Source organism: Grammomys surdaster, unplaced genomic scaffold, assembly GCF_004785775.1.
Source record: "Grammomys surdaster isolate TR1022 unplaced genomic scaffold, NIH_TR_1.0 316, whole genome shotgun sequence".
NCBI classification, from domain to species: domain Eukaryota; kingdom Metazoa; phylum Chordata; class Mammalia; order Rodentia; family Muridae; genus Grammomys; species Grammomys surdaster.
In genome coordinates, this window is record NW_021604735.1 from 333,049 (window position 1) to 358,099 (window position 25,051).

Below are 25,051 nucleotides of genomic sequence, written 5' to 3' on the forward strand. Positions count from 1 at the left end.
AGAAAGAAAGAAAGAAAGAAAGAAAGAAAGAAAGAAAGAAAGAAAGAAGAAAGAAAGAGAGAGAGAGGAAGAAAGGAGGAAAGGACAAAAGGAAGAGAAAGAGAGGGGGAGAGAGAGAAAGAAAGAAATAAAAAGAGAGAAAGGAAGGATGGAAGAAAGAAAGAAAGAGAGAGAGAGGGAGGGAGAGGAAGAGAAAGAAAGAAAGTGAGTCCTTACATTCCTCTGGTGTGTGTGCTGGCTTTATGGATGTGCACCATCATGCCCACCTATCCTAAGCTAAGCTTGCCATCTTCCCAGCTTCTTCTCCTGCCAGCCCTGGACTAACACCCAGGAGCTCCTCATTCTCCCACACCCATCTGTAACAAAGACGACAGCTGGGCACAGTCACTTAGGCCTTTAATCCCAGTATTCAGTCAAAACCACAAGCATTGCCCTGAGTTCAAGGCCAGTCTGTGCTGTACGGTGAGCTCAGGACTCTGAAAGCAAAGCAAAGCAAAGCAAAACAAGTGCTGATTGTAGCAGTAACCCTCCTATGAGATGCTGAAGAGGCAGAGGCAGGAGAATTGAGGGTTTGAGGCTACCCTGGCCTATACCTTAAAAAGAAAGAAAGAAAGAAAGAAAGAAAGAAAGAAAGGAAGGAAGGAAGGAAGGAAGGAAGGAAGGAAGGAAGGAAGGAAGGAAGGAAGCAAAGCAAGCAAGCAAGCAGGCAATGACCTAACACCAAAGAGACATTCTGGAACAATGGGACCGACCACAAGTCCTTCTCTTCTGTTTAGAAGCTGATCAGATACAAGGAAGGCTGGGGAGTTCGAGGCTAGCCTTGTCTACAGAGTGAGTTCCAGGACAGCCAGGACTATGCAGAGAAACCCTGTCTTGAAAAACCAAAACCAAAAAAAAAAAAAAAAGGCATGGTGTCACGTGGCTGTAGCATCAGCCTTCAGCCTTCAGGAGTTGAAGGACAGCTTGGACTACAAACCCAGACTGTGTCTGGGCTAGGGAAAATAGATTTCAGTGAAAGGCTAGTGGTATGCCTCACTGTCTCTTAAATCCCCCATTCTACACCAGCTGCTGCTTCCTTGGTTCCGACTTGTTTTCTGGCTCTAGGATGGCCCTTCTCTAACCAGCTACTAATTAGCTGCCAGATATCTTTCTTACATGCAAATTGGATCATGTAACTTCCCTGTTCTAAATCATGCAGTTGGGCCTGGAGCATAGCTACGAGGTGGAGTAGCTGCCTAGAATCCCCCACCGAGGGGCTGGGCTTGTAGCACAATGGCAGAGAGCTTTCACGATATGTACAAGGCCCTAGCTTCAATCCTCAATACTGTAAAATAAACACTGATGTGGTAACTTCTTGTTGCTTCCCTCTGAAGGGCCAGACACCCAGCCAGGTCATGCGCCCGCCCTCCACTCAGAATGACTTCCACACAGATTCCAATTCTATCACTCATACAAAAAAAAAAAATGTTTTTCAGGTCATTTTCTTGGGCTCATTTTAAAGATTTCTTCCCTAGCCAGCATGGTTGCTTATGCCCCATTGCAATGCTGGTCTTGTCTCTATTGCAGTCTTTACCAGGCTGAGTACTTCTGGATTCCCGCCACCTATACCAGGCCAAGGACTTCCTGTGTAGCCAAAGCATTTGGCTTAATCTGGCAGAAGGTTGGATGAGACCTGGGCCAGCAAGAAACAGACTCTCACACGATGCCAAGTGTAGATAGAATACAATCCACTCAGCAAAACAGCTTCTATCTTGACCAGATCAGCTGTGCCTGTGTACAGATTCATCACAACTGGGCCTGTGGGCTGTTGACATTCCTTTATAAAAGACAGAACGGGGAAGGTCATTGGAACCTTGGGTTCCAACCACTTTTCCCCAGCTATGTGTGTGCAGTTTCGTGTGTGTGCAGTTCCATGTGTGTGCAGTTCTGTGTGTGTGCAGCTCCGTGTGTGTGCAGTTCCGTGTGTGTGCAGTTCCGTGTGTGTGCAGTTCTGTGTGTGTGTGCAGTTCTGTGTGTGTGTGCAGTTCTGTGTGTGTGTGCAGTTCTCTGTGTGTGCAGTTCTCTGTGTGTGCAGTTCTGTCTGTATACAAGTTATACAGTGAAGTAGAAACTAAGGGTTCTTTGAAAAGCAACCGTATTGGATGGTGTTTTGCTGGGACAGACACGTGAAAGAGCGTTTTTTTTTTTTTTTCTGAAGCAGCCACTAATAAAAGGATGTTTTGTTAAAGTAGACACGTGAAGAAATGGTTTGCGGAAGCAGACACAGGTAGAAGGAAGCTCTACTAAAGCAAACACTCGAAAGGGCAGGTGATGAAAGATTCTTGGCTAACGATGTATTAGTCCGCCTTACATTGTGTACTCCAGCTCCATTTGTGGGAACTCCATAGAGAGAAACACACCAAAAAAACTTCGGTTGGTGTGCTGAGGCTTCTTGTCACTCCCTCAGACTCAGGCTAACTGGCAGAGTGATATCAGCTGAGACAGACCCAGGTTCTGGAGAAGACACATGGTGAGGCAAGGCCCGTGGTGGACACATGATAAGTGGAGGGGGTATAAAAGGGACTTGAGGGACAGTGGTGGAGGCTGGGCCCATTAGTTCCAGGGGAAACTTTGGTGGAATTCTGCTTTGGTTTATTGGGACCAAATGAGGAGGCAGGTAGAAGATATTGCTTATGTCTCCCCAGGGCAGAAATGTTCACAATACCAAGTCATTTCCAAAATAAGGGTCTGAAGACCTAGGCCCGACCTTTGGATATCAATACCATGTTTGAGTTAGCCTGAAATTGGACATGGAATGTGGGGGGCTTTGGTAGCTTGATTGAACTAATTATTTACCCATCTATTTTCCTGGATGGACACTAAACAGTCTCATCAATAGCTATACGCCAGTTTACTCTCAGTGCCCATTAGACACCTACAGAATATTCATGGATGGTCGGCGAGATACTCCAGCATCATCTTGGTAAAGGCCCATTAACTTTATCTTTTCTTTTGGTTTGCTTCTTTTTTAAAGATTTATTTATTTAGTGCGTGTGAGTTTCTTGCCTGCATGTATATAGATGCATTCCTGGTGCCCAGAGAGGTCAGTAGAAGGGGTCAGATCCCCTGGAACTGGAATTATGAATGGTTGTGAACCACCTGTGGGTCCTGGGAATCGAACTCAGGTCCTCTGCAAGAGCAGCCAGAGCTCTGAAACACTGAGCCACTTCTCCAGCCTGCTTGCTTTGCGTTGTGAGACAAGACGCTGCTGTATGCTGCACGCTGACCTTGAACTTCTGATCTTCTGCACAGTGCTCCTGAGATTTGGAATTGTAGATATGTACTACCGTTGTCAGCTCATCAGTAAGCCTGCTTTGCCTCAGTTGTTGTTGTTACAAAATTATGCTCATAATTAGTTTGTTTTAAGCATTAAATGAATTTATATTTATAAAGCACTTATTAAAATGCTGGGCACACCATAAACATTTTTGTTCACTTCATTGAGAAATTGAGTTCTGAGGACCAGTGTGCTGGCCCAGTGGTGGTAAAAATGTCATAGAGCAAACCTAATGGCCTGAACTCGATGCTGAGAAACCACATATAAGCCAGATGTGACAGCGTGCATGTGTAATCTCAGCAGTTCTATGTCGAGACCCGAGAATCACCCAGAAGCTCACAGACCATCTAGTCCAATGTTTACAGTGTAGCAATAGAAACAAAAGCCATCTGGCATCACCAGGTGAAAGGAAAGAACCGACTATTGAAAGTTGTTCTCTGACCTCCACATGCAAGCCGTGGCATGTGCACACCTGCACTCACACACGTACAGCGCACAGTCGCACACACGTGCATACACAAAAACATGCGTCCACAGCACATGAGCGCAGGCTCACACAAGCACACTGATGATCAACAAGAGTAAAAGAAGCAAAGCTCCTCCCTCCGCATGGTGATGGATGCACACCAGAGACAGGAGGATTGAGAGTTCAAGGCCAGCCTTGAGTCAGTGACACCTACTGGGTGAACTGCAGACCAGCTGGGGCTGCGTGACAGTCCAGGTCTCAGACAAATGAACAAGAACAACAACAATAAAATTCCAGAGAGGAGGGGCTGGAGAGGTGGCTCAGTGGTTAAGAGCACTGACTGCTCTTTCAGAGGTCCTGAGTTCAATTCCCAGCAAGCACATGGTAGCTCACAACCATCTGTAATGGGATCCGATGCCCTCTTCTGCTGTGTCTGAAGACGAGACTGTGTACTCATGAATAAATAAATAAATAAATAAATCTAAAAAAATTTACAGAGAGGAGTCTCTGGTTACTTTTGTAGCCTTATCTGCCTTTGGCATGACCACCAGCTCATGGCCCTTCTGGGCTAAGCCCCTGTTTCCAGAGATCTCAGTTGTCTTCATGTCTGTCCACCTTTCCGCATGCCGCTCTGCGTGGAAGATCCATTGCTCACTTTTGAGGCCCTGTGCATCTTGACAGTTCAACAGGAACTTCTCACTCACAGAAGCCTGCCTGGATCCCCAGACTCCACCACACCTCACTCCCGTTTTGTAATTTTATTCATTTATTTTCTGTATATGAGTGCTCTGTCTTCATGCACATTGGAAGAGAGAATCAGATTCCATTATAGATGATCATGAGCCACCATGGTGTGGTTGCTGGGAATGGAACTCAGGACCTCTGAAAGACCAGACAGTGCTCTTAACCGCTGAGCCATCTCTCCAGCCCCCCTTTTAATTTTTTAAAAAGATTATATTTATTTCTATGTGTGTGCTTGTGTGTGCACGCATGTGCATGCACAATACAGCGTGCATGTGGAGGTCACAGGACAAGTTGCCTGAGTTGGTTCTCCTCTTCCACCGTGTGAGTCCTGGGGATTGAACCCATGCTCATCAGACTTGGGCAAGCAGGCTGTTACCACTGAGCATCCCACCTCACTTTCATGCACAGGTCAGCTCCCAGTACATCGAATTCCTTTAGAGGAAGTGTGTATTTTTTGTGCCCTCCTATGGCTAGTAGTTTGTAATGCCTGCTACTCATTCAGCAGAAAAGATTTGTTTGTTTATAGGACATCTTGTTATGTAGACCAGGCTGGCCTTGAACCTATAATCCTCCTACCATAGCCTCCAAAATGCTGTTATTATAGGTGTGTGCCACCATACCGAGCTAAAAGATGTTTCCTGAATTGATGCAATGTAGCAATTATTTTTACCCTAACCATGTCTATAATATGCTAGGATCTATGTCAGGTTCCATGACAAATGAATATTGGCCGCGGCTGGCTGGGAGGTGAATCGTCTTCTTAGCTAGATGTACCTTTTTCTGCATCCAGAGGGAAATTCACTACCTAATTCCAGATCAACTGCAGATTCCTAACTTAGCCATAACAAAAACAGAAAAGCTTTTGTCTGGGGATGGATGTAGCTCAGTGGTAGAGCCCCTGCCTAGAATCCCCAGTGAGGGGCTGGGGGCGTGGCTCAGTGGGAGAGCCCCTGCCTAGAATCCCCAGTGAGGGGCTGGGGGCGTGGCTCAGTGGGAGAGCCCCTGCCTAGAATCCCCCAGTGAGTACTCAAGGCATGGCTCAGTGGGAGAGCCCCTGCCTAGAATCCCCAGTGAGGGGCTGGGGGCGTGGCTCAGTGGTAGAGCCCCTGCCTAGAATCCCCCAGTGAGGGGCTGGGGGCGTGGCTCAGTGGTAGAGCCCCTGCCTAGAATCCCCCAGTGAGGGGCTGGGGGCGTGGCTCAGTGGTAAAGCCCCTGCCTAGAGTCCCCCAGTGAGTGATTCAGTAGTAGAGTACTTGTCTGGATTTCATCTCCAGCATCAACAGAAGCAGGGAGAGATACCAGCAAGCCATCACCAGAATCATTCTCTTCCCCAGTTTTCCTTCTATCTTCACATCTGCATTTTGGAGGAGCATGAAGACGTACAGGCTCTGAGAGGTGACTCCTGCTCATAGAGAGCAGAGACTGAGAATCACTCAGCCTCTCGCAGCTCCTTAGTCACCTCTCCCCTACATGTCCCACCTCCCAGTATCACCTAGATATGTTCCATCCAGGGATCCAGAAAAGTGTCTGGTCAGGCTGCATAACTCATCTGTCTTTTGGCCAGGAAGAGTAAGGCCTCTTTCACAGTGAATATATATTTGTTACTTTTCTTTCTTTCCTTTTTTTGAGGTTTTGTTTTTTTATTTCTTTTTTAAAATTTTTTAAAAGATTTATTTATTTATTTCATGCATGTGAATACACTGTCACTGCCTTCAGACACACCAGAAGAGGGCATCAGATCTCATTACAGATGGTTGTGAGCCACCATGTGGTTGCTGGGAATTGAACTCAGGACCTCTGGAAGAGCAGTCCATGCTCTTAACCATTGAGCCATCTCTCCAGTCCCCCTCCCCCTTTTTTTAGACAAGGTTTCTCTGTGTACCCTTGGCTGTCCTGAAACTTGCTCTGTAGATCAGGTTGACCTCAAACTCACAGAGATCCTCCTACCTTTGCCTCCTGAGTGCTGGGATTAAAGGCAGACTCTACCACTGTCCAGCCATATTGGTTACTCTTCCGTTGCTGTGATAAAGTGGTAAGCAACCAAGGCAGCTTTGAGAAGGCTTACTTTAGGCTTTTCGTTCCGCAGGGTTAGAGACCATGACGACTGAGCAGGGGCCAGGCAGCAGGAACAGCTGAGAGCTTACAACTGGAATCCTCAAAGCACTCTTCTTAGCGACAGGCTTCCTCCTGAACCACATCTCCTAATCCTTGACAAACAGCCATTTACTGAAGAGCATGTGTTCAAACGCACAAATCTTAGACACACCATTCAACCCTCCGCAGTGGGTATCTGGTAAGTAGAGTCATTTTCAGAAGTCTGTGGCTGTCACAGTCCCCTCCCCTTCTCCTCTTATGCCACCTCTGGCAGTAGATGGAAGTGTCTCCAGTGCACATATGCATTCACTATACCTGTGTACACATAATACACACATATACTACCACACATAAACACATATGCATGGACACATGAGTCACCCAGAGTCTCTTGACCACCCCAAGCTATCAAAGCCATTCCTTAACCTTCGCTGTCTTGTTTTGTTTTCAAGACAAGGTTTCTCTGTATAGTCCTGGCTGTCCTGGAACTCACTCTGTAGACCAGGCTGGCCTCAAACTCAGAGATCTATCTGCCTCTGCCTCCCTAGTGCTGGGATTAAAGGCGTGTCCCACCACTGCCAGGCTCAACCTTTACTGTCAAAATTAATATGTCAGTGGTGCCAGTGACCCAAAAGAACCTAGGGACCTTTTAGATAATAGACTTTTGTGTGCGTGTGTGGTGTTCTGTACGTATGCATACAAGTGTTCAGTTGCAGGTGCACGTGTGTGAATGTGTGTATCAAGGACAGAGCTGGATATCAAGTGCCTTTCCCGTCATTCTTTACCCTATTTTTTGAGACAGGGTCTCTCACTGAAGCCGGAGCACACAGATTTAGCACGACTTGCCAGCCAGCAAGCCTCAGGGACCCTCCTACCTCTACCTCCCCAACGCTGGGACCAATAGCTGCCACACTTGGATTTTTACGTGAGAGCCAGGGATCCAAACTCAGGTCCTCCTGCTTTTCCCATGGGCCCATCTTCTTGACATCTCTTCTCTCTTCTCTACTTTAGTTTTTGAGACAAGGTCTCTCTAAGTCCTATGTAGCATAGATCACTCCAAACTCACTATCCTGCCATAGCCTTCAAAATGCTGGCAAGACAGTATTTGCCACTACATTCAGCAAAGAACGGGACTTCCTGGTGATTGACTTTAGACAACGGATGTCTGTGTGGAGACATGGATCAAGAAAGCTCGCTAGGATGCTGAGAGCAAGAGAAATAATCTTCTCCAAGGAACAATAAACCATCTAGTAATTCCCTACCAAATGGTCACCCCTGAAAATATAACACAAGTAGCAAACAGACCTAACGAGTTTTATTTAAAAATATATGTGCATATTCATACAAAAAAGCAGTCATGGCTTTGAAAGAGATCAAGGACAGATTTATGGGAGAATTTGGAGGGAGGGGAAAAAAGGAGGAAATAATGTTATGTATTATAATCTCCGGGCTGGAGAGATGGCTCAGTGGTTAAGAGCACTGGCTGGGCTTCCAGAGGTCCTGAGTTCAATTCCCAGCAACTACATGGAGGCTCACAACCATCTGTCATGGGATCTGATGTCCTCTTCTAGTGTGTCTGAAGACAGTGACAGTGTACTCACATAAGATATATATATATATATATACTCGAAATAAAAGAAATAATAAAAAGAAGGCTTTCTGGGTTAGCCAGGTGCCTACATGTAACCATGTGCACACACATGTATATTATATGTATGTACAAAGTCAAGAGCCTGGGGAAAGGTAGAAGGAAAAACGGCGATCAGAAAGATGAGGGGGGAAGAGGCTGGAGATGTGGTTCATGTCTAACATACTGAAGGCCTGGGTTCCATCCCCTTACCTCATAAACTGGGGTGTTGGCATAGGCTTTGTAGTCTTAGTACTCAGGAAGTGGAGGGAGAGAAACCACAAGTTCCAAGTCATCCTCATATACATACTGAATTTGAGCCTAGCCTACATGAAACCCTGCTTTAAATAAAAGAAGCCCGCTGTGTGATGGTTCTGGAGGCAGGGGCAGGGAGTTCTCTCTGAGTTTGAGACCAGTCTAGTCTAATAAATAAATAAGTCCAGAGACAAAGGTAAAAAGACATAGGAAGAGATGAAGAGACATACTCCTCTGGTCCTCTGTCTTCCCATCTCCCCATCTCTCTGTGATTGCATTTATACTAAATGCGGTAGATTCTGGCTCCAGAGTCTGAGATGGACAGCTCTGGTTGAGAGGGGACCTCTCCCTCACTTGCGTAAAAATATAAATAAATAAAATAAAAAACACCCAGAAACGAGGGTCCCATGCATCAGGAGGTCCCATTCCAATCGTTCCCCTGTGGAGTCCTCCTCTCCATCTCTTTCCTGTTTTCTCTCTGAGTCTCCAGAGTCCTTGCATTCCAGTCTCCAGAATCCTTGCAATTGAACCCTCGACTCCTCCCAACCTCGGAATGAAGAAGCAGCTGTCCCTTTAAAGCAGCGGCCCCCAGCCGGGTTATTGTCTCGCTTCATAACCAATCGGCCGCGCCGTTGGGGGCGGGGGATCCAGTGTTCTGATTGGCCGCCGCTGCGCCCCGCCCCGCCCGGGATCCCGGGAGCTGTCCGGCCGCCTCGGTGCTGATCCCGCCGCCGCCCACGGGCCGCGAGCAGCGGAGAGAGGGCATTATGAGCGGGGGCGTCTACGGCGGAGGTGAGCCGGCCTGGGGCACCGGGCTCTCGGCCTGGTCTACAGCCCTGCATCCCGAACCCGCGCGTCCCAAGCCCTGAGCATCCCTGGGCCTGTCACCTCCGTACTGCATCAGGTCCAGTCTGAGGTTTGGGTCTCCCACTACTTCAGCTTTCCATTCTCTTGGGGTTCCCAAGCGTGCACTGCCTCCCGGCCCCTGGACCTTTCTTTTCCCTGCCAGGCCGCTAGGCAAGAGGGAACTCTAGTGGTTTTGATCCTCCACTTCCAGAACGCCCTGAAGTCCAGGTGGATCTCCCACCCACTCCTGGCTGAAGTTCAAACTGTGGCTATACCCTCAGACTCCTCTCCAAGCTATTTAAGGGGGGCAGTTTGGGAGAGGTCTCCTCACACGCCTGTCTCCTTGCACAGATGAGGTGGGGGCGCTCGTCTTTGACATTGGCTCCTTCTCAGTCCGAGCTGGGTACGCTGGGGAGGACTGCCCCAAGGTGAGCCTTCCAGTCCCCTCCCCAAATCCCAGGGGCTCATACACCCTCTGCCAGGCGGGTCGGCCTACGAACTAATGCTCATAGGTCAATCCAAGTAGCTCACCTGAGTGGAGACAGGGGCAGAACCCTGGGGGGTGGCTGAGGGCCTTGCGCACAATTGGACAAGGGACTAGAAGGGGTGATCCAGCCGAACATGGTACCACATTCCTTTAATCCCATCACTCTGGAGGCAGAGACATGCATATCTCTGTAAGTTCAAGTCCAGCCTGGTCTACATAGACAGTTCCAGGCCAGCCAGAGATTCACAGTGAGAGCCTGCCTCCAAAAAAAAGGAGGGAATAATGTGGCTCCCCACTCGTGTTCCTTGTAACCAGGCTGACTTCCCCACCACTGTGGGGCTGCTGGCCGCAGAAGAGGGGGGCGGGCTGGAGCTGGAGGGGGAGAAAGAGAAGAAAGGGAAGATTTTCCACATCGACACCAATGCCCTGCACGTGCCTCGGGATGGAGCGGAGGTCATGTCGCCCCTCAAGAACGGGATGAGTAAGGGACCCCCACCCACTACTTTCTGAAACAGACTGGGAGCCCCCACCCCAACGTGTCGATGCAGATCTCCACACCCACAGAGCCTTGCTTGCTGCTGCCCCAGTCCTTAGGATCACACTGCTCCCTACAACTGCTGGGATTTCAGACCAGGACCCCTAGAACTTACGGGAGGGGGAACTTGTGAGAAGAAGCTGGACTCACCTACCTCTAGACTTGGCCTCCCTCCCTCCTTTACTTCCTGTCTCTGATCCTTGCCTTCCTTCCCACCTTCCCATCTATCTCTCCACGCTGGTCCTCTGTCCCTAGTCGAGGACTGGGAGTGCTTCCGAGCCATCCTGGATCATACCTACAGCAAACATGTCAAGTCCGAGCCAAACCTGCACCCAGTACTCATGTCGGAGGCTCCGGTGAGTGCCTCATCCAGACCCACATCCAGCCCTGGGTCCCTGGAGACACAGACTGTCCACCATCAACTCTAATGTGGAGTTGCCACTATCTGTCACTTCACCTCCCTTTCCAGATTTGTCCTGTTCACGCTGACATCTCCCACCCTTCCTCCCTGGCTTACCCTCCATCCCACCTTCTCTCTTCCAGCTCCATTCACTCCATTGTCCTGCGTTGTTCACACACACACTTAAATTTTTGGTCCACGTTATATATATGCATATTACCAGAGTAGCTAAGTTGGGAGAGCAGTTGCCTGGCATGCAAAAGGCTCTGGGTTCAAGCCTCACTACTGAAGGGGGGGAAGTTATGCTTGCAGTCCTAGGACTCAGGAGGTAGGAGCAGAAGGATCAGCAGTTCAAATCCATCTTCAACTACATAGTGAGTTCCAGGACAGCCTGGACTACACAGAGAGACCACATCTCTGAAGAAAGCTGACTCTTCCTCTCCCGAAAGCCACCAGTTAACAATAGGTCCTCAGCTAGGGGTGGGACTTCATGAATCACTTCATGCTAGGATTTCAGGTTTTTTTGTTTCCATATTTGTTGTGTTTGCCTGTTTCATTGTGTGTGTGTGTGTGTGGCACACACACATATGGCAAGGGAAAAATTGTAGGAGTCAGTTCTCTCCTTCCACACTGTGGGTTCAGGTGGTCAGGCTTGGTGGCACGTGTCATCACCTACTGAGTTCTCTTGCCAGCCCCATTGTCTGTTTCTGAGACAAGATTTCCCTTGTGCTGGACACAGACTTGAGCTCCTACTGAGTGCTGCACTGACTGATGGACCCCGCCAGGACCCACGCCCTCCATATCTCTAAACACCATGCTTGAATTACTGCATGGATTTTAAAATGTATTTTTTTAAACTATATTATGTGTATATGTGTATGCCAACTTGTCTGTACAGGCATCACATCTGTGCAGTCCCCATGGAGGCCAGAAGAGGGCATCAGATCTCTTGGAACTGGAGCTAGAGGCAGTTGTAAGCCACTCATTGTGGGTGCTGGGAACTGAACTCAGGTCCTTGCCAAGAGCAATGAGTGCTCTTAACCACTGAGCCATCTCTCTAGCCCCTTTCTGTGGTTTTGTTTGTTTTTTTTGTTTTGTTGTTTTGATTTTTTTTTTTGAGACAGGGTTTCTTTGTGTGGCCCTGGCTATCTTAAGATTCGTTTTTAGACCAGGCTGGTCTGTGATTGAACTCACAGAGTGCTTGGATCAAAAGCATGTGTCATCCTCACCCAGCTCTCTGCATTTTGAAAATTACACTTTATTATTTTTGTTTTGTGTGTGTGTGCATGTGTGTGTGTGTGTGTGTGTGTGTGTAGGGGTGGGGAGAGGTAAGCATCCCACAGTATCAAGGTGGAGGGGTGGAGGTTAGAGGACAGCTTGCAAGAGTCCGTACTCTCCTTCCCACGTGGGTACCGAGGACTGGACTCAGGTTGTCAGTCTGAACCATCGTGTTTGCACGTGTGCTTGCATTATTGTGTGCATTATGCAGGAGTTTTCTACTATGGAAGATGAATATTTAGCTCTTTCTCACTCCACCAGGCAATTTCATAGGTGTTTCTCATTTCCCACCTTTAAGTACAGCCATATTTTTCACAAAAAAAGAAAGAAAGAAAGAAAGAAAGAAAGAAAGAAAGAAAGAAAGAAAGGAAAGAGAGGGAGAGGGAGAGCGAGAGAGCGAGAGAGCGAGAGAGCGAGAGAGCGAGAGAGAGAGAGAGAGAGAGAGAGAGAGAGAACTGTGAGCTCACACTCGTTTGTATTTTGCTAATACAAGCTGAGTCAGGCAATAAACTGAGGCTACTTTTTAAGGTTATTCAATATTTGCCTTCCCCGGATCTAAGAATTGTTGTGGTTTTCATTTTTACCTTATTTTCTATTTAGCAATGTAATCGTAAGTTACCCATCAGATATCTATGTATGTTCTCCAAACACTAATTCCATGGTATAATCTACTAATTTAGTCTGATTGAATTAAATCTCTCTTTGAGTCCACTGACACATTCCATTTTGGCTTAAATTTAGGAAATAACTGTTTTACTAACATCTTCCTTTGGCACCACTTAGGAGAGTCTCTTTGTTTTTCTTCTGAGAAAAACTTGACTCCCTCTCTTTTCTTTTTTTTAAGATTTATTTATTTATTTATTTATTTATTTATTTATTATGTATACAGTGTTCTCTGTGTATATATGCTGCAGGCCAGCGAGGGCGCCAGATCTCATTATAGATGGTTGTGAGCCACCATGTGGTTGCTGGGAATTGAACTCAGGACCTCTGGAGAGCAGCCAGTGTTCTTAACTGCTGAGCCATCTCTCCAGCCCCTGACTCCTTTTCTTGATTCACTCCTTTGCTTTCATGGAGCAAAGACTTCAGTAATCATCTTTGGTCACAGGAAGTATTTCTTTTGAGATGTTGAATTGATAACTTAGCTAGGTACCACACTCCGTGTTGCAAAATATTTTTCTTTAGATCTTGTAAGCATTTCCTTTCATGGCCCTTGAACATATATCGATGTTCAATATCAATTAATGTTGACAGTGAGTCTAGAACCATCTTACTGGGTTTTTTTCCACTGAAAGTATTTAAAATTTTCACTCCCTCCTAAGTGTTTTAAAACTTCTCCATGATGTACCACTGTTGGTACATTTCATTAATTGTTCTGAAAACCTTTGTCTTTCAATTAAGTGAAAAAATGTATATCATTTTCTTACCTATGTGTATCTGTTTCATGTTCTACGTGTGTGCTTCTTATTTCTGTATGTGTGTCTGTGTTTCTCTGTGTCTGTGTTTCTTACTTCCATGTGTGTCTGTTTCTTATTTCTGCATGTGTCTGGGTTTCATACTTCTGTGTGTGTGTGTCTGTGTCTGAGGGCCATGTGGACATCAGAGGACGGCTTGCAGAACTTGGTCCTCCTCTTTCACCATGTAGGATCTGGGAATCAAACTAGATTATCAAGCTTGGTCACAAGCACCCACTGGCCTGCAGAGTAAAAACAAGTAATTATGCTTTTACTAGTTGTGTTTCTCCATTTCCTCTCTTCCCACTTTAGGGAAATCTTGTTGTCATACCATGTGCCCTCTGAGCTGGTCCCCTAATTTTCTTACATTTCCCCTTCTGTTTTCCATTGTTACCTGACCTTCTAACTTCCAAGATGTTGCCTTAACTTCATAGTCCAGCCATTTGACTGAGTTCATCATGTCAGCTCCTGAGTTCTCTGTTTGGTTTTTTTTTTTTTCAAGACAGTTTCTCTGTGTAGCCCTAGTTGTGCTGGAACTCACTCTGTAGAGCAGCCTCGAATTTAAAGATGTCCCTGCCTCTGCTTCCTGAGTGCTGGGACTAAGGCGTGCATCACAACTGCCTGCCCTGCTCCAGAATTCTTAACCTCCACAACCTCTTTTAGTCTCCACAAATGTTCTTTTTATGTTCTTCCTCCTCATCCTCTTCTTCCTCCTCTTCCTCCTCCTCTTCCTTCTTCTTTCTGTGTAGCCCTGGCTGTCCTGGAACTCACTCTGTAGACCAGGCTAGCCTCAAACTCATCTCTGCCTCCCAAATTCTGGGATTAAAGGGACACCCCACCACTTCCTGACTCTCCCTTCTTTTTAAATGCCTGGAGCCTGAAAATGTCTGAAGGCTATTTTTATTTTCCTGGGGGATGGTGAGGGACAGAAATTAGAGCCACAAGAATTCTAGGCAGAAGCTCCATCACCGAAACACCTCCCCACAAATGTTCTTTTTTTCCAGCATCTTGTTCTTGTTTCATGGGTCCGATATCACATTCCTTTACTAAAGATACCCACTAGTTTGTTGTTAGAAATCTTCTTCTCCCACACTGTTTCTCCTGTCATATCTTGAGAGCATCCATCTTATTTTAGAGACTTTTAGAAGACTTCTGCAAGAAGGTTGCCTGCCTTTATTTAAAAGTGGTACATTTAAAAGGACTGATGAGAAGACCCATGAAAGGAGTGTAGGACTTGCTGGCTGTGTCCTCTGCTGTGGGATTATTTGAGGAGGAGGAAGAGGTCTTGAGGGAAATCTCTGCTTTGGCATCTTTAGGAAAATAGTTAATTAAATTGAAACTTTTAGATTTTTTAAAAAACTATTTTATGTGTACGAGTGCTTTGCTTGCATGTATGTATATGAACCACATGCATACCTGGTGACCTCAGAGGTCAGAAGAGGGTGTCAGATCCCCTAGGAATGGAGTTACAGATGGTTTTAAGCTTCCATGAAAGTGTTAAGAATCAAACCCAGGCCAGGCAGTGGTGGCGCAAGCCTTTAATCTCAGCACTTGGGAGGCAGAGGCAGGCGGATTTCTGAGTTAGAGGCCAGCCTGGTCTACAGAGTGAGTTCCAGAACTGCCAGGGCTACCCATAGAAACCCTATCTTGAAAAACAAAACAAAACAAGCTAACTCTTCAGCCCTAAATTACATTTTAATTGAATCAATGAATTGATCGTTTTGAATTTTAATATATTTATTTATTTTGTAAGATTTATCTATATTATTTCTAAATTATGTGTATGCAAGTGTGTCTCTGTGCAAGCTCCCATGCAGACCAGAAGATGTCAAATCCCCTGGAGCTGGAGTTACAGCTCCTTCTGAACTGTCACACATGGGTGCTGAGAACCAAACTTGGGTCATCTTCAAAAGTAGGAAGTTCTCTGTTTTTTAATATGGCTTCACATATTTCTAACCTGGAGATTTTTCTGATTGGCCCCCCTTTTTTGGAGCCATGGGGCATGAAGACATGGGGCAGGGAGTCTTCAAAAACCCATGGTGTCCCTCAGTCCTTGGTATCATGTGTCATTTCCACCTGTGTCAAGGGTCCTCAGATCCACTCTCTTTGAAGATCAAGTGAGGAACTTGAGTGGACCACAGCCCAAGGACATGGGGGTCTGAGAAACAGTTCAGGGACCTATTACTTAAATTGTTTACTGTGTGATCAGGAACTCATCATAGAAACTTGGTTTAGGCTCAAAGTCAATATCCTCCTGCCTCAGCTTCCTTTGTGCTGAGATTACAAGTATGCACCACTCCCCTGGCTGCTCTCTGTCTCTGTACAGATATCTACTCAGGCTGTTTCATAAAGAAGCAATCAGACACTATGACACTTTGTATTCTTGTGGACATTGGAGACAGAAGCAAAAATGCTGAGAGGCCAAGCATGACCCCTGCCTTGGAGTTGTCTGATGTCCTACACCTGTGTCCATTCACTCAGTGTGTTTTTATGTTATCAACGTTGTAACACTTATCCAGCACCTCGTTTTCTGTTATGGCTCAATAATATTCCCCTTCAAAGACATATCACAGTTTTTCCATCCATCCATCCATCCATCCATCCATCCATGTATCCATTCACCAGCTTTCCTGAAAGGTATTGCTATGGATAGTTATGGACCAAGATTTCCTCTAGTACTTGTTTTCATTTTCAAAAAAGATTTTTAACCTTATGTGTGTGAGCATGTAGCATGCATGCATGTGTGTGCCTGGTGTCTGTGGACACCAGATGAGGACACAGAATACCTACAGATTATTGTGAACTGTCATGTGGGTACTGGGAACCAAACCTGGGTCCTCTGCAAGAGCAGCAAGTGCTCTTAACCACTGAGCCTTCTCTCCAGCCCCTTGTTCTCACTTCTTTTGGGTGCATAACCAGGACTGGAATCACTGAGTCCTCTAGAACATCTCTATTATATATTTCGGGAAGCCAACAGCTACGATCTGCAGTGGTGCAGGACACCCTTTTACAGTCCTATCAGGGAAGAGAGGGTCCCAATTTCTCATCAGCATGCTGCTTTCTGGTTTTGATATGAGGGACATTAATTTGTTTACTGTGTATCTGTATGGACACCTTCATGCCATGGAACACATGTAGAGGTCAGAGGACAGCTTGTAGGGGTCAGGTCTCTCCATCCACCACGTGGATCTGGGGATTGAACTCAGGTCATCAGGCTTGGCAGCTTTTACCAGCTGAGCCATCTCACCAGCCCCGCCTTCCTGGTTTTAAATGATCAACATTGTGTATGTGGGTGTGAAGTAGGACCTCATTATGCTTTGATTTGCATATCTCCAGTGACTAATGATGCTAGATTTGCATTTCCCCAGTGGTACATCTTTTCATGTGCTCGGTGGCTTTTGTAGGTTTCTATATTTTAAAAATGTCTCTGTTTTTGCTGGGACTTTTGGGGGGGGAGGGGAATAGATGTTTGTATTCAGTCTCTCGCTGTTACCCAGAAAGCATCTGAGGTAACTGGAATGAGGAGGAGGATGGCTGGCGACCCAGGAGAGACTAAGGGGGATAGCGTACAGTAAAGAACGCGAGCCAGGCATGGACAGATGCTGACGCCAGATCCAGTTCTGCCAGAGACTGTGCGGCACCAGGGCTGTATGCAGCTCAGCTGGTAGAGCACTTGCTCAGCATGCAGGAAGCTATGGCTTCCACTTCTGGCTTGCCTGTAATCCCACTGTCCGGGAGATGGAGGCGAACGAATCAGATGTTCAAGAACACCCCTCAACTAAGTATCAAGTTCAGGGCTACCCTGGGTTACAAGGGATCTTTTCTCACAAAACAAACAAACAAACAAACAAACCAGGGGCCAGGGAGGGGGCTCAGTTGGTAAAGTTTGCCACATAGGCACTGGGGACAAGAGATGCCTGGGGCTTGCTGACCAGCAAGTCTAGCAAAGCCCATGAGCTCAATGAGAGACCATGTCTCAAAAAGTAGGGTGGACAGTGGCTTAAGACACTTCATCTCAACTTCCAGCTTCACCGTGTGTATGTACAGACAGACAGACAGACAGGCAGGCAGACTGACTGACTCTCTTTTTCTCTTTGTCCCTCTCCTTCTCTCTCTCTCTCTCCCTCTTTCCTTCTCTCTCTCCCTCTACCCCTCTCTCCTTCCCTCTCTCTCTTCCTCCCTCCTTCTCTCCCTCTCTCTCTCTCTCTCTCTCTCTCTCTCTCTCTCTCTCACACACACACACACACACACACACACACTAACCAAAGAAATAAATGGGGAAATAACGTTCTAAATCAGGTAGGATGCTGTGTGCCTGTCACCCCAACACTTGAAAGATTATGGCAGGAAGATCAACAATTTGAGGCAAGTTTGAGCTACTCTGGTGTCAAAATAAAGTATAAAACATGTAGGGCAGAGGGTGCAGGTCAATGGTAGAGTGCTTGTCTTCCATGCACCAGGCCTCAGGTTTTATCCCCACCGTGAGAAAATAAAATCAAATAAAGTTCCTTATAGTTCTGACATTGTACAGGTGTATGTGGACCGAGGGTCCTGCCTGTTTTTAGTCTAAGTTATGTGTATATATGTATGTGCATGCGTGTATATGCTTGTGTATGTGTATGTAAATTGTATGTGAATGTGTGTATGAGAGTGTTTACATTCGTGTGCACATTCGTGTCTGTGAAACCGTGTATCTGCTTACATGCATACATGCGAAGTGTGTGTATAAGAATGCCTCTATGTGTTTGTTTATAAGAGTGTATGTGTTGCTGAGTATGGATGATCCTGTGTGCATACACACATACGTACCAATGACATGCTGGCTGGGCCTCCATCTGGACTCTTCCCTCCTGTGCTCTCCTCACAGTGGAACACTCGGGCCAAGCGGGAGAAGCTGACAGAGCTGATGTTCGAGCAATACAACATTCCTGCCTTCTTCTTATGCAAGACGGCCGTGCTCACAGCGTATCCTACAACTGGGGCAGTTCTGCTGGGTGGAGGGCTAGGGTGGGGTGTGTGCTGAGCTGGGTGGGGGTGGGCCCCGATTCCTTGGAGATCAGTATCTTGGGTGGGAAGATTCCTCTTAGCACCTCATCAGTGCAGAAGGCCCACAGGCTGAAGGCTTGGGGCTGGGGGCAGGGGTTGCAGATCTGTAGCCCTTCCCTATTTTACCTAGTTTATGGGTCAGTCTCAGCAGGCAGGGTTGTGTCAAGTAAACACCAGGGACTGGCTGGGTCTGGACCGAAGAGGAAGGGACATGTGACAAGTTTCTTCCCAAATGGCCAATTTTAGCCGTTGTCTTCTATCAGAATCAGTGAAACACTGAAATGTGTGCTAGGTATGACAAGGGAGCCCAATCCAAGGAGCCCACAGGACACAGGATGCCGCTGGAATCACAGCACTCAAAGGGGTTAAAGAGATGAAGTACACATTCAAGGCCTGGACTCGAATTGATTATATATTCAATACATTATATTAAATACAGTGAACATTATATATAGTAAATATTATGTACGATGAATATTATTTATGATGAACATACATATATAATGAACATTATATATGTATCAAAAGGTTAGAGGCTGGAGCAGAAGCTCAGTTAAGGGTTGCTGCTCTTGTAGAGGAACTGGGTTTGATTCCCAGCACCCTCAGCTCAGCAATGAAAGCTCCTGCCACACAAATATGTGGACCAGAGTTTGGATCCTTAGAAATCCACACACATATGGCGGGTGGGCATGACCACCTACTTGCAAATGCAGGCTCAGGAGGCCAGCAAGACATAGTAGAGAGCTCTGCATTTAACTGAGAGCACTTTCTTGAATGAGTAAGTTGGAAGAGTGATCAGGGATGAGTCTTGATATAAACCTTGGGCCTCTGCATACACACACACTCACACACACTCACATGCACAAACACTCTCATACACACACACAAACAAACACACACACAGAGACAAGCCCACACATATGTGAGAAGGAAAAAAAATCCCAAGGTTCTATTTGCAAACCGGGATAAATCTTACCCTGAGAGAACTGAGAAGGACTACGGCCTGACCCAGGTCCCAACTCCCTCACTGGCTGCTGCTGTTTCTTTGACTGACCCACCCCATGACAGCTTTGCAAATGGACGCTCCACAGGCCTGGTGCTGGACAGTGGGGCTACCCACACTACAGCCATCCCAGTCCATGATGGCTATGTCCTACAGCAAGGTAGGGCCTTATCAGGGGTCTGGGGTGTCTTGGGGAGCCCTGGTTCTGAGGCAGCTTCTTTTTCCAGGCATTGTCAAGTCACCCCTGGCAGGGGACTTCATCTCCATGCAGTGCCGGGAGCTCTTCCAGGAAATGGCTATTGATATCATTCCTCCTTACATGATTGCAGCCAAGGTAGGACTTGTGGTGTGGCCAGATATGCCATCATAGTCCTGGCATTTGCTTCATACCCATCAGTCCCCAGGCCCACGAGATAATGGAGCAAATCTCCCAAAGGGTCATTTTCCAGACACGGGGACAGGCTTCACGTCATGGCTGAGAGCAGATGTGTGAGGACCAGATGTGGTGAAGCCCATCTGTAATCCTAGCACTTGAGAGGCGGGGCAAGAGGGGCAAGAGTTCAAGGTCAGCCTTGGGAACATTGAGCTGGAGGCCAGCCTGAGCTACACAAGGCATTCTCTCTCAAAACAAAAGGCAAACAACAACAAAACCCCCAGGGACTAGGGATGTGTCTCAGTTAGCAAGCACTTGGCATGTAAGGAGCCTTGAGGTGGATCCCCAGGACTACTTAAACCCTGGCTGTATGAAGGCCTGCCTGGATGACATAAATTCCACCTAAAAACCAAAACTAACCAACCAACAAACAAAAAATCCAAACAAAATCCCAGGTTCAGGTTCCTTCTCTGTTGGGGAAGAGCCATGAAACCCAGAGTGTTAATGAAAGCTTTCTCAGGTGGGAGAAAGAGAGAGGGAGAGGGAGAGGGAGAGGGAGAGGGTGTTTTTTTTTTTTTTTAGAGAGGGAGGGAGATGGGGAGGGAGGGGGGAAGGCTAAATTGAGCTAGCAGTCCTCCAGCCTTTACCTCCTGAGTGCTGGAGAAGACCACAGCTGGTTTAATCAGGGCAAGGATGGAACCCAGGGCTTCCTGGATGCTAGGCAAGTGCTCTACCCACTGAGCCACACCCCCAGGCTCTGCTTCAGGTCCTTCTGACCATGTTTGCAGTGTAGGTTTCACTTATGGGACAGCCTCTCGCTGTCTTCACTTCCCTGTCAGGGAAGGGTGACAAGCCACTCTATCTCCTGGGAGACAGAGCCGCGGCTCAGGGCTGTGAGCTGCAGAGGTGGCTGAGTGCTAGGGAGACAGGTGTGCCAATGGGCTGGGCAAGCAGCAGCTGCGAAGGACTCTCAAAGGCTGTGTCCTCACAGGAGCCTGTACGGGAGGGAGCCCCCCCAAACTGGAAGAAGAAGGAGAAGCTACCCCAAGTCTCCAAGTCCTGGCATAACTACATGTGTAACGTGAGGCTGTAGCTGAAAACAGTTTTCCCGCCCTCTTCCCACCCTGCCAGCCCCTGGCCCCTTGCTATAACCAGGGAAGGGGAGGGGATGGCTATGGATGGGTTGGGGTTGGAGGCTGGGGCTCTCGATGGAGACAGAGGGCAGCCAGACCTCACCCCTCCTTGCTTCTCAGGAGGTGATCCAAGACTTCCAGGCCTCCGTACTTCAGGTGTCTGATTCCCCTTATGATGAACAGTGAGTTGGGCTGAGCACTACAGGGTGGGAAGGAGGGCCGGATTGATTGACATGGGGCGCGGGGGGGGGCACTACAGTTCCTGTAATGTCAGTACTCAGGAAGGCTGAGGCAGAAGGATTGAGAGTCTCAGGTCAGCTGGCCTACATAGCAGGACCCTATCTCAAAATGTGTGTGTGTGTGTGTGAAGAATACTGGGAATATAGCTCAGTTTGTCTGTACATATACAGCTCTGGGTTCCATCTTCAGTTTCACATCTATGGGGCATAGTGGTACAACTCTGAAAACTGGTACTTGGGAGTTGGAGACAAGAGGTTCAGGAGTTCAAGGCCAGCTTCTGCTACTTATTGAGTTGGAGGCATGCTTGGGCTGCATGAGAACCCCCTCCATTTAAAAAAACAAAGATGGGGCCACAGAACTGGGGTCCACAGGAACCTCTGGAGCACCCCACCTGGCACCGAGCCACACAGAGTCTTGCTCCTTTCTTGGGCAGGGTAGCTGCACAAATGCCCACTGTGCACTATGAAATGCCCAATGGCTACAACACAGACTATGGCGCTGAGCGACTTCGAATCCCTGAGGGCCTGTTTGATCCCTCTAATGTCAAGGTTTGGCTGGATGCTGGGGACTGGCTGGGGTGGGGCTGGCTGGGGTCTTGGATCCAGAGGTGTAGTGGAGGATAGGGTGTAGGGGAGAGGGAGGCAGAGGCCCCACGTCCACATCACCTCTGTCTGCAGGGCCTGTCCGGGAACACCATGCTAGGAGTGGGTCACGTGGTCACCACCAGCATCGGCATGTGTGACATTGACATTCGCCCGGTGAGGCCAGACCCTAAGCCTTGGCGAAGGGACCCAGGGCTGACATGGAGGAAGGAAAGGGTTCTGCCTGCAGGCTGACCCTTCTCCCTGCTCTCAGGGTCTCTACGGCAGTGTCATTGTCACTGGCGGCAACACTCTGCTTCAGGGGTTCACAGACAGACTTAATCGGGAGCTTTCCCAGAAGACCCCACCGGTAAGAGCTCCAACACACACACGCGCTCGAGCACACACACACATGCATGCACACACACACGCACACTGGGCACCCTGATTCCAATCCTGGCTCAACTCTTTGAACCCCAAATGCCTCCTGATCCTCTAACGGAAATGCTCATGCCTCATCGGCTTCCTCCTGTCTACCTAGCCTTGTCGCACCCCAGAATCTCGATGTCCGTTCCCCCAGCCCATTTTCTTCCCCAGAGCATGCGGCTCAAGCTCATCGCCAGCAACAGCACCATGGAACGCAAGTTCAGCCCCTGGATCGGGGGTTCCATCTTGGCCTCACTGGTGAGAAGGAAGAGGCAGGACACTGGATATTAGAAGAACAGACCCTGACACTTGCCGGGTTTTATTCAACAAGTATCTAGGCATACCTGTAATCCCAGTACTAGAGAGGCCGAGGCATGGGGATCTCAAGTTCAAGGGTAGCCTGGGCTACATAGCAAGACCCTGTCACCAGAGAACAAATTGAGCTGTCATTCTTCAGGCACCTCCTACCTTGGTTTTTGAGGCAGGGTGTCTCAGTGTTCTGGAAGTCACAAAGTCACCTAGGCTGGCTATCTGGTAAACTCCAATCCTGTCTCAGCATCCCTCCCACTAGGATTAAGGGCAGCTTTTTTACATGGGTTCTGGAGACTGAAGTAAGGTCCTTGCAAGCACTGTATTTACACAACCCCAGTCCTTAAAAAAAAAAAAAAAAAGTTTTTGGAGCAAGTGCAGTCAGTGAGTGTGCTCCGAAGACTGGGGACTTCGTCAGGAGAGAGGCTGGTGAGGGTATGGGTATGGTAAGGCAGTCATGGCCGTCAGTGAATAGAGGGGGCATCTTGGAATTTGGGATAGAAGAGTAGTCCAATGGCAAGGGGTGAATTGTGAGTCTTCCCGTGTTATGACCTGGGATCAAGGGGGCTGTGCAGTGGAGGCTAAGGTGGAGCCCCAGAGACGTGCTTGTCTCTGCCTCTTTAGTACTGGAGTTCAAAGTGCACACCGTCCTGCCCAGGTTTTTGATGTGGGATTTTGGGGATAGAATTCATATTCTCAGCTACATAGGGTTCATGGCCAACCTGTGTTACGTGAGAGCCTGTGGGAAGAAAGAGAGGGGGTAGAGGAGGGAACATAAGGCGAAGGGGGAAAGAAAAAAGGGAACAGGGAGGGAGGGAAAGGGAGGGAGAGGAGGGAGGAGGAGAGGGAATGGAGGAAGGGGGAGGGGGAGGATGGAAGAGAAGGGGAGAGGAGGAGAGAAAACCAAAGGAGAACAAGCTGGGTGAACCCTGCAGGGAGCTGACGATCTCAGTTATGGAATCAGAGGGAGTTTAAGGTCAAGGATATTCAGGAGGAAGTAACCAAGACACAGCTGGGTATCTGAGTCTGCAACAAGAGGCTGGAGAGTGGCAGGGACAAATTCGGTCACCCAGGAAGGATGCTCTGTGAGCCAGAGACACCAGCCTTCACATGGAGGCAGAGCCCGTGTGGAAGGTCCCCCGACAGGGCTCCTCCAGAGAGAGCAGCAGGGGTGGGCGGCGGTGAGGTGCCAGGTGGTGTCAGAATGGTGACAGTCGAGCCGCTGTGGTCGAAGATGTAATTCCAGCTACTCTGGATGTGGAAGATCACAAGGTCAAGGTCAGCCTGAGCCACGTGGTGAGACCCTTTGTCAAAATAAAAGGCAAATAAATACAAAGGCTGAGAAGATGGCTCCATGAGTAAAGCACCAGCTGCACAAGGCATGAGGACCTGAGTTCGGATCCCCTGAACTCACATAAAACTTGTAAAGAGAACATTTGTCTATAATCTCAGCGCACTTATCACAAAATGGGAGGAGACAGGAGAAGCTCCAGAAGCTGACAGCCAGCTAGCCTCTATACAGAGTGACAGACCTGTATGGTTTGGTAAACCCTGCCTTTTGTCCTCTGTGTGTACATGTTAGCTCAATCATCATTCACAAACATGGGCACAAATACACACGCATGCACAAAACATTTTTAATCCCCCAGTGAGGGGCTGATAATGTATTTCTGTATTAGAGCAGCCTAAAATCTCCAAGGAGTGGAGGGAGGATATAGCAAGAAATGGATGGAGGCTGCTGGGCAGTGGTGGCGCACGCCTTTAATTCCAGCACTTGAGAGGCAGAGGCAGGCGGATTTCTGAGTTCGAGGCCAGCCTGGTCTACAGAGTGAGTTCCAGGACAGCCAGGGCTACACAGAGAAACCCTGTCTCAAAAAACCAAAAAAAAAAAAAAAAAAAAGAAAGAAATGGATGGAGGCAAGGAGGAAGAAGGGGTGTGGTGGCCTAGAGGGGTGTGGGGTGACACCTGACAGCTGATGTTGCCCTTCTCTCAGGGTACTTTCCAACAGATGTGGATCTCCAAGCAGGAATACGAGGAGGGAGGGAAGCAGTGTGTGGAGCGGAAGTGCCCCTGAAGTTGCCCCCTCCCCCTAATGCCCACCCACCCCATCCAGAGGGGCGTTCTACCAGCCAGAAATCCAAAAGCGCAGAACCCCCATTTCCCATTGCCCTCTTCTCTCTTACCTACATCTTCTTAGACTGTGATGTTCCTGAGTTGAAAGAAGTATTAAAAAAAAAAAAAGAACTTTTATGAAAATAAAAAGTGTTTGACTTCCTTCCTTGGGGGTGGGGAATGGGGGTCTGGTGAGATGCCAGAGAGGGTCACACCTACATTCATGCCACTCTGGGGCACGGATTTCTTAGGTTTTAGTGGCGTCAGGACTCTGGAAGGAACAGGAAGGGAAGAAAGAGTTTGTGTTGAGCTGGACCTGGTTGTT

At 47.9% G+C, this 25,051-nt stretch overlaps 1 protein-coding gene across 1 annotated transcript; it reads left to right on the forward strand.

The window, feature by feature from the left end:
• The first annotated feature begins 9,166 nt into the window (after positions 1-9,166).
• Positions 9,167-24,871, forward strand: Actl6b (actin like 6B). The gene is made up of 14 exons (XM_028777859.1): positions 9,167-9,294; positions 9,700-9,776; positions 10,151-10,316; positions 10,626-10,726; positions 18,370-18,467; positions 19,617-19,711; positions 19,779-19,885; positions 20,916-21,005; positions 21,178-21,239; positions 21,731-21,845; positions 21,975-22,055; positions 22,153-22,248; positions 22,476-22,562; positions 24,608-24,871. Exons 1-14 carry the CDS (start codon positions 9,270-9,272, stop codon positions 24,686-24,688), a joined length of 1,281 nt encoding a protein of 426 aa, XP_028633692.1. The 5' UTR covers positions 9,167-9,269; the 3' UTR covers positions 24,689-24,871.
• Positions 24,872-25,051: the final 180 nt, after the last annotated feature.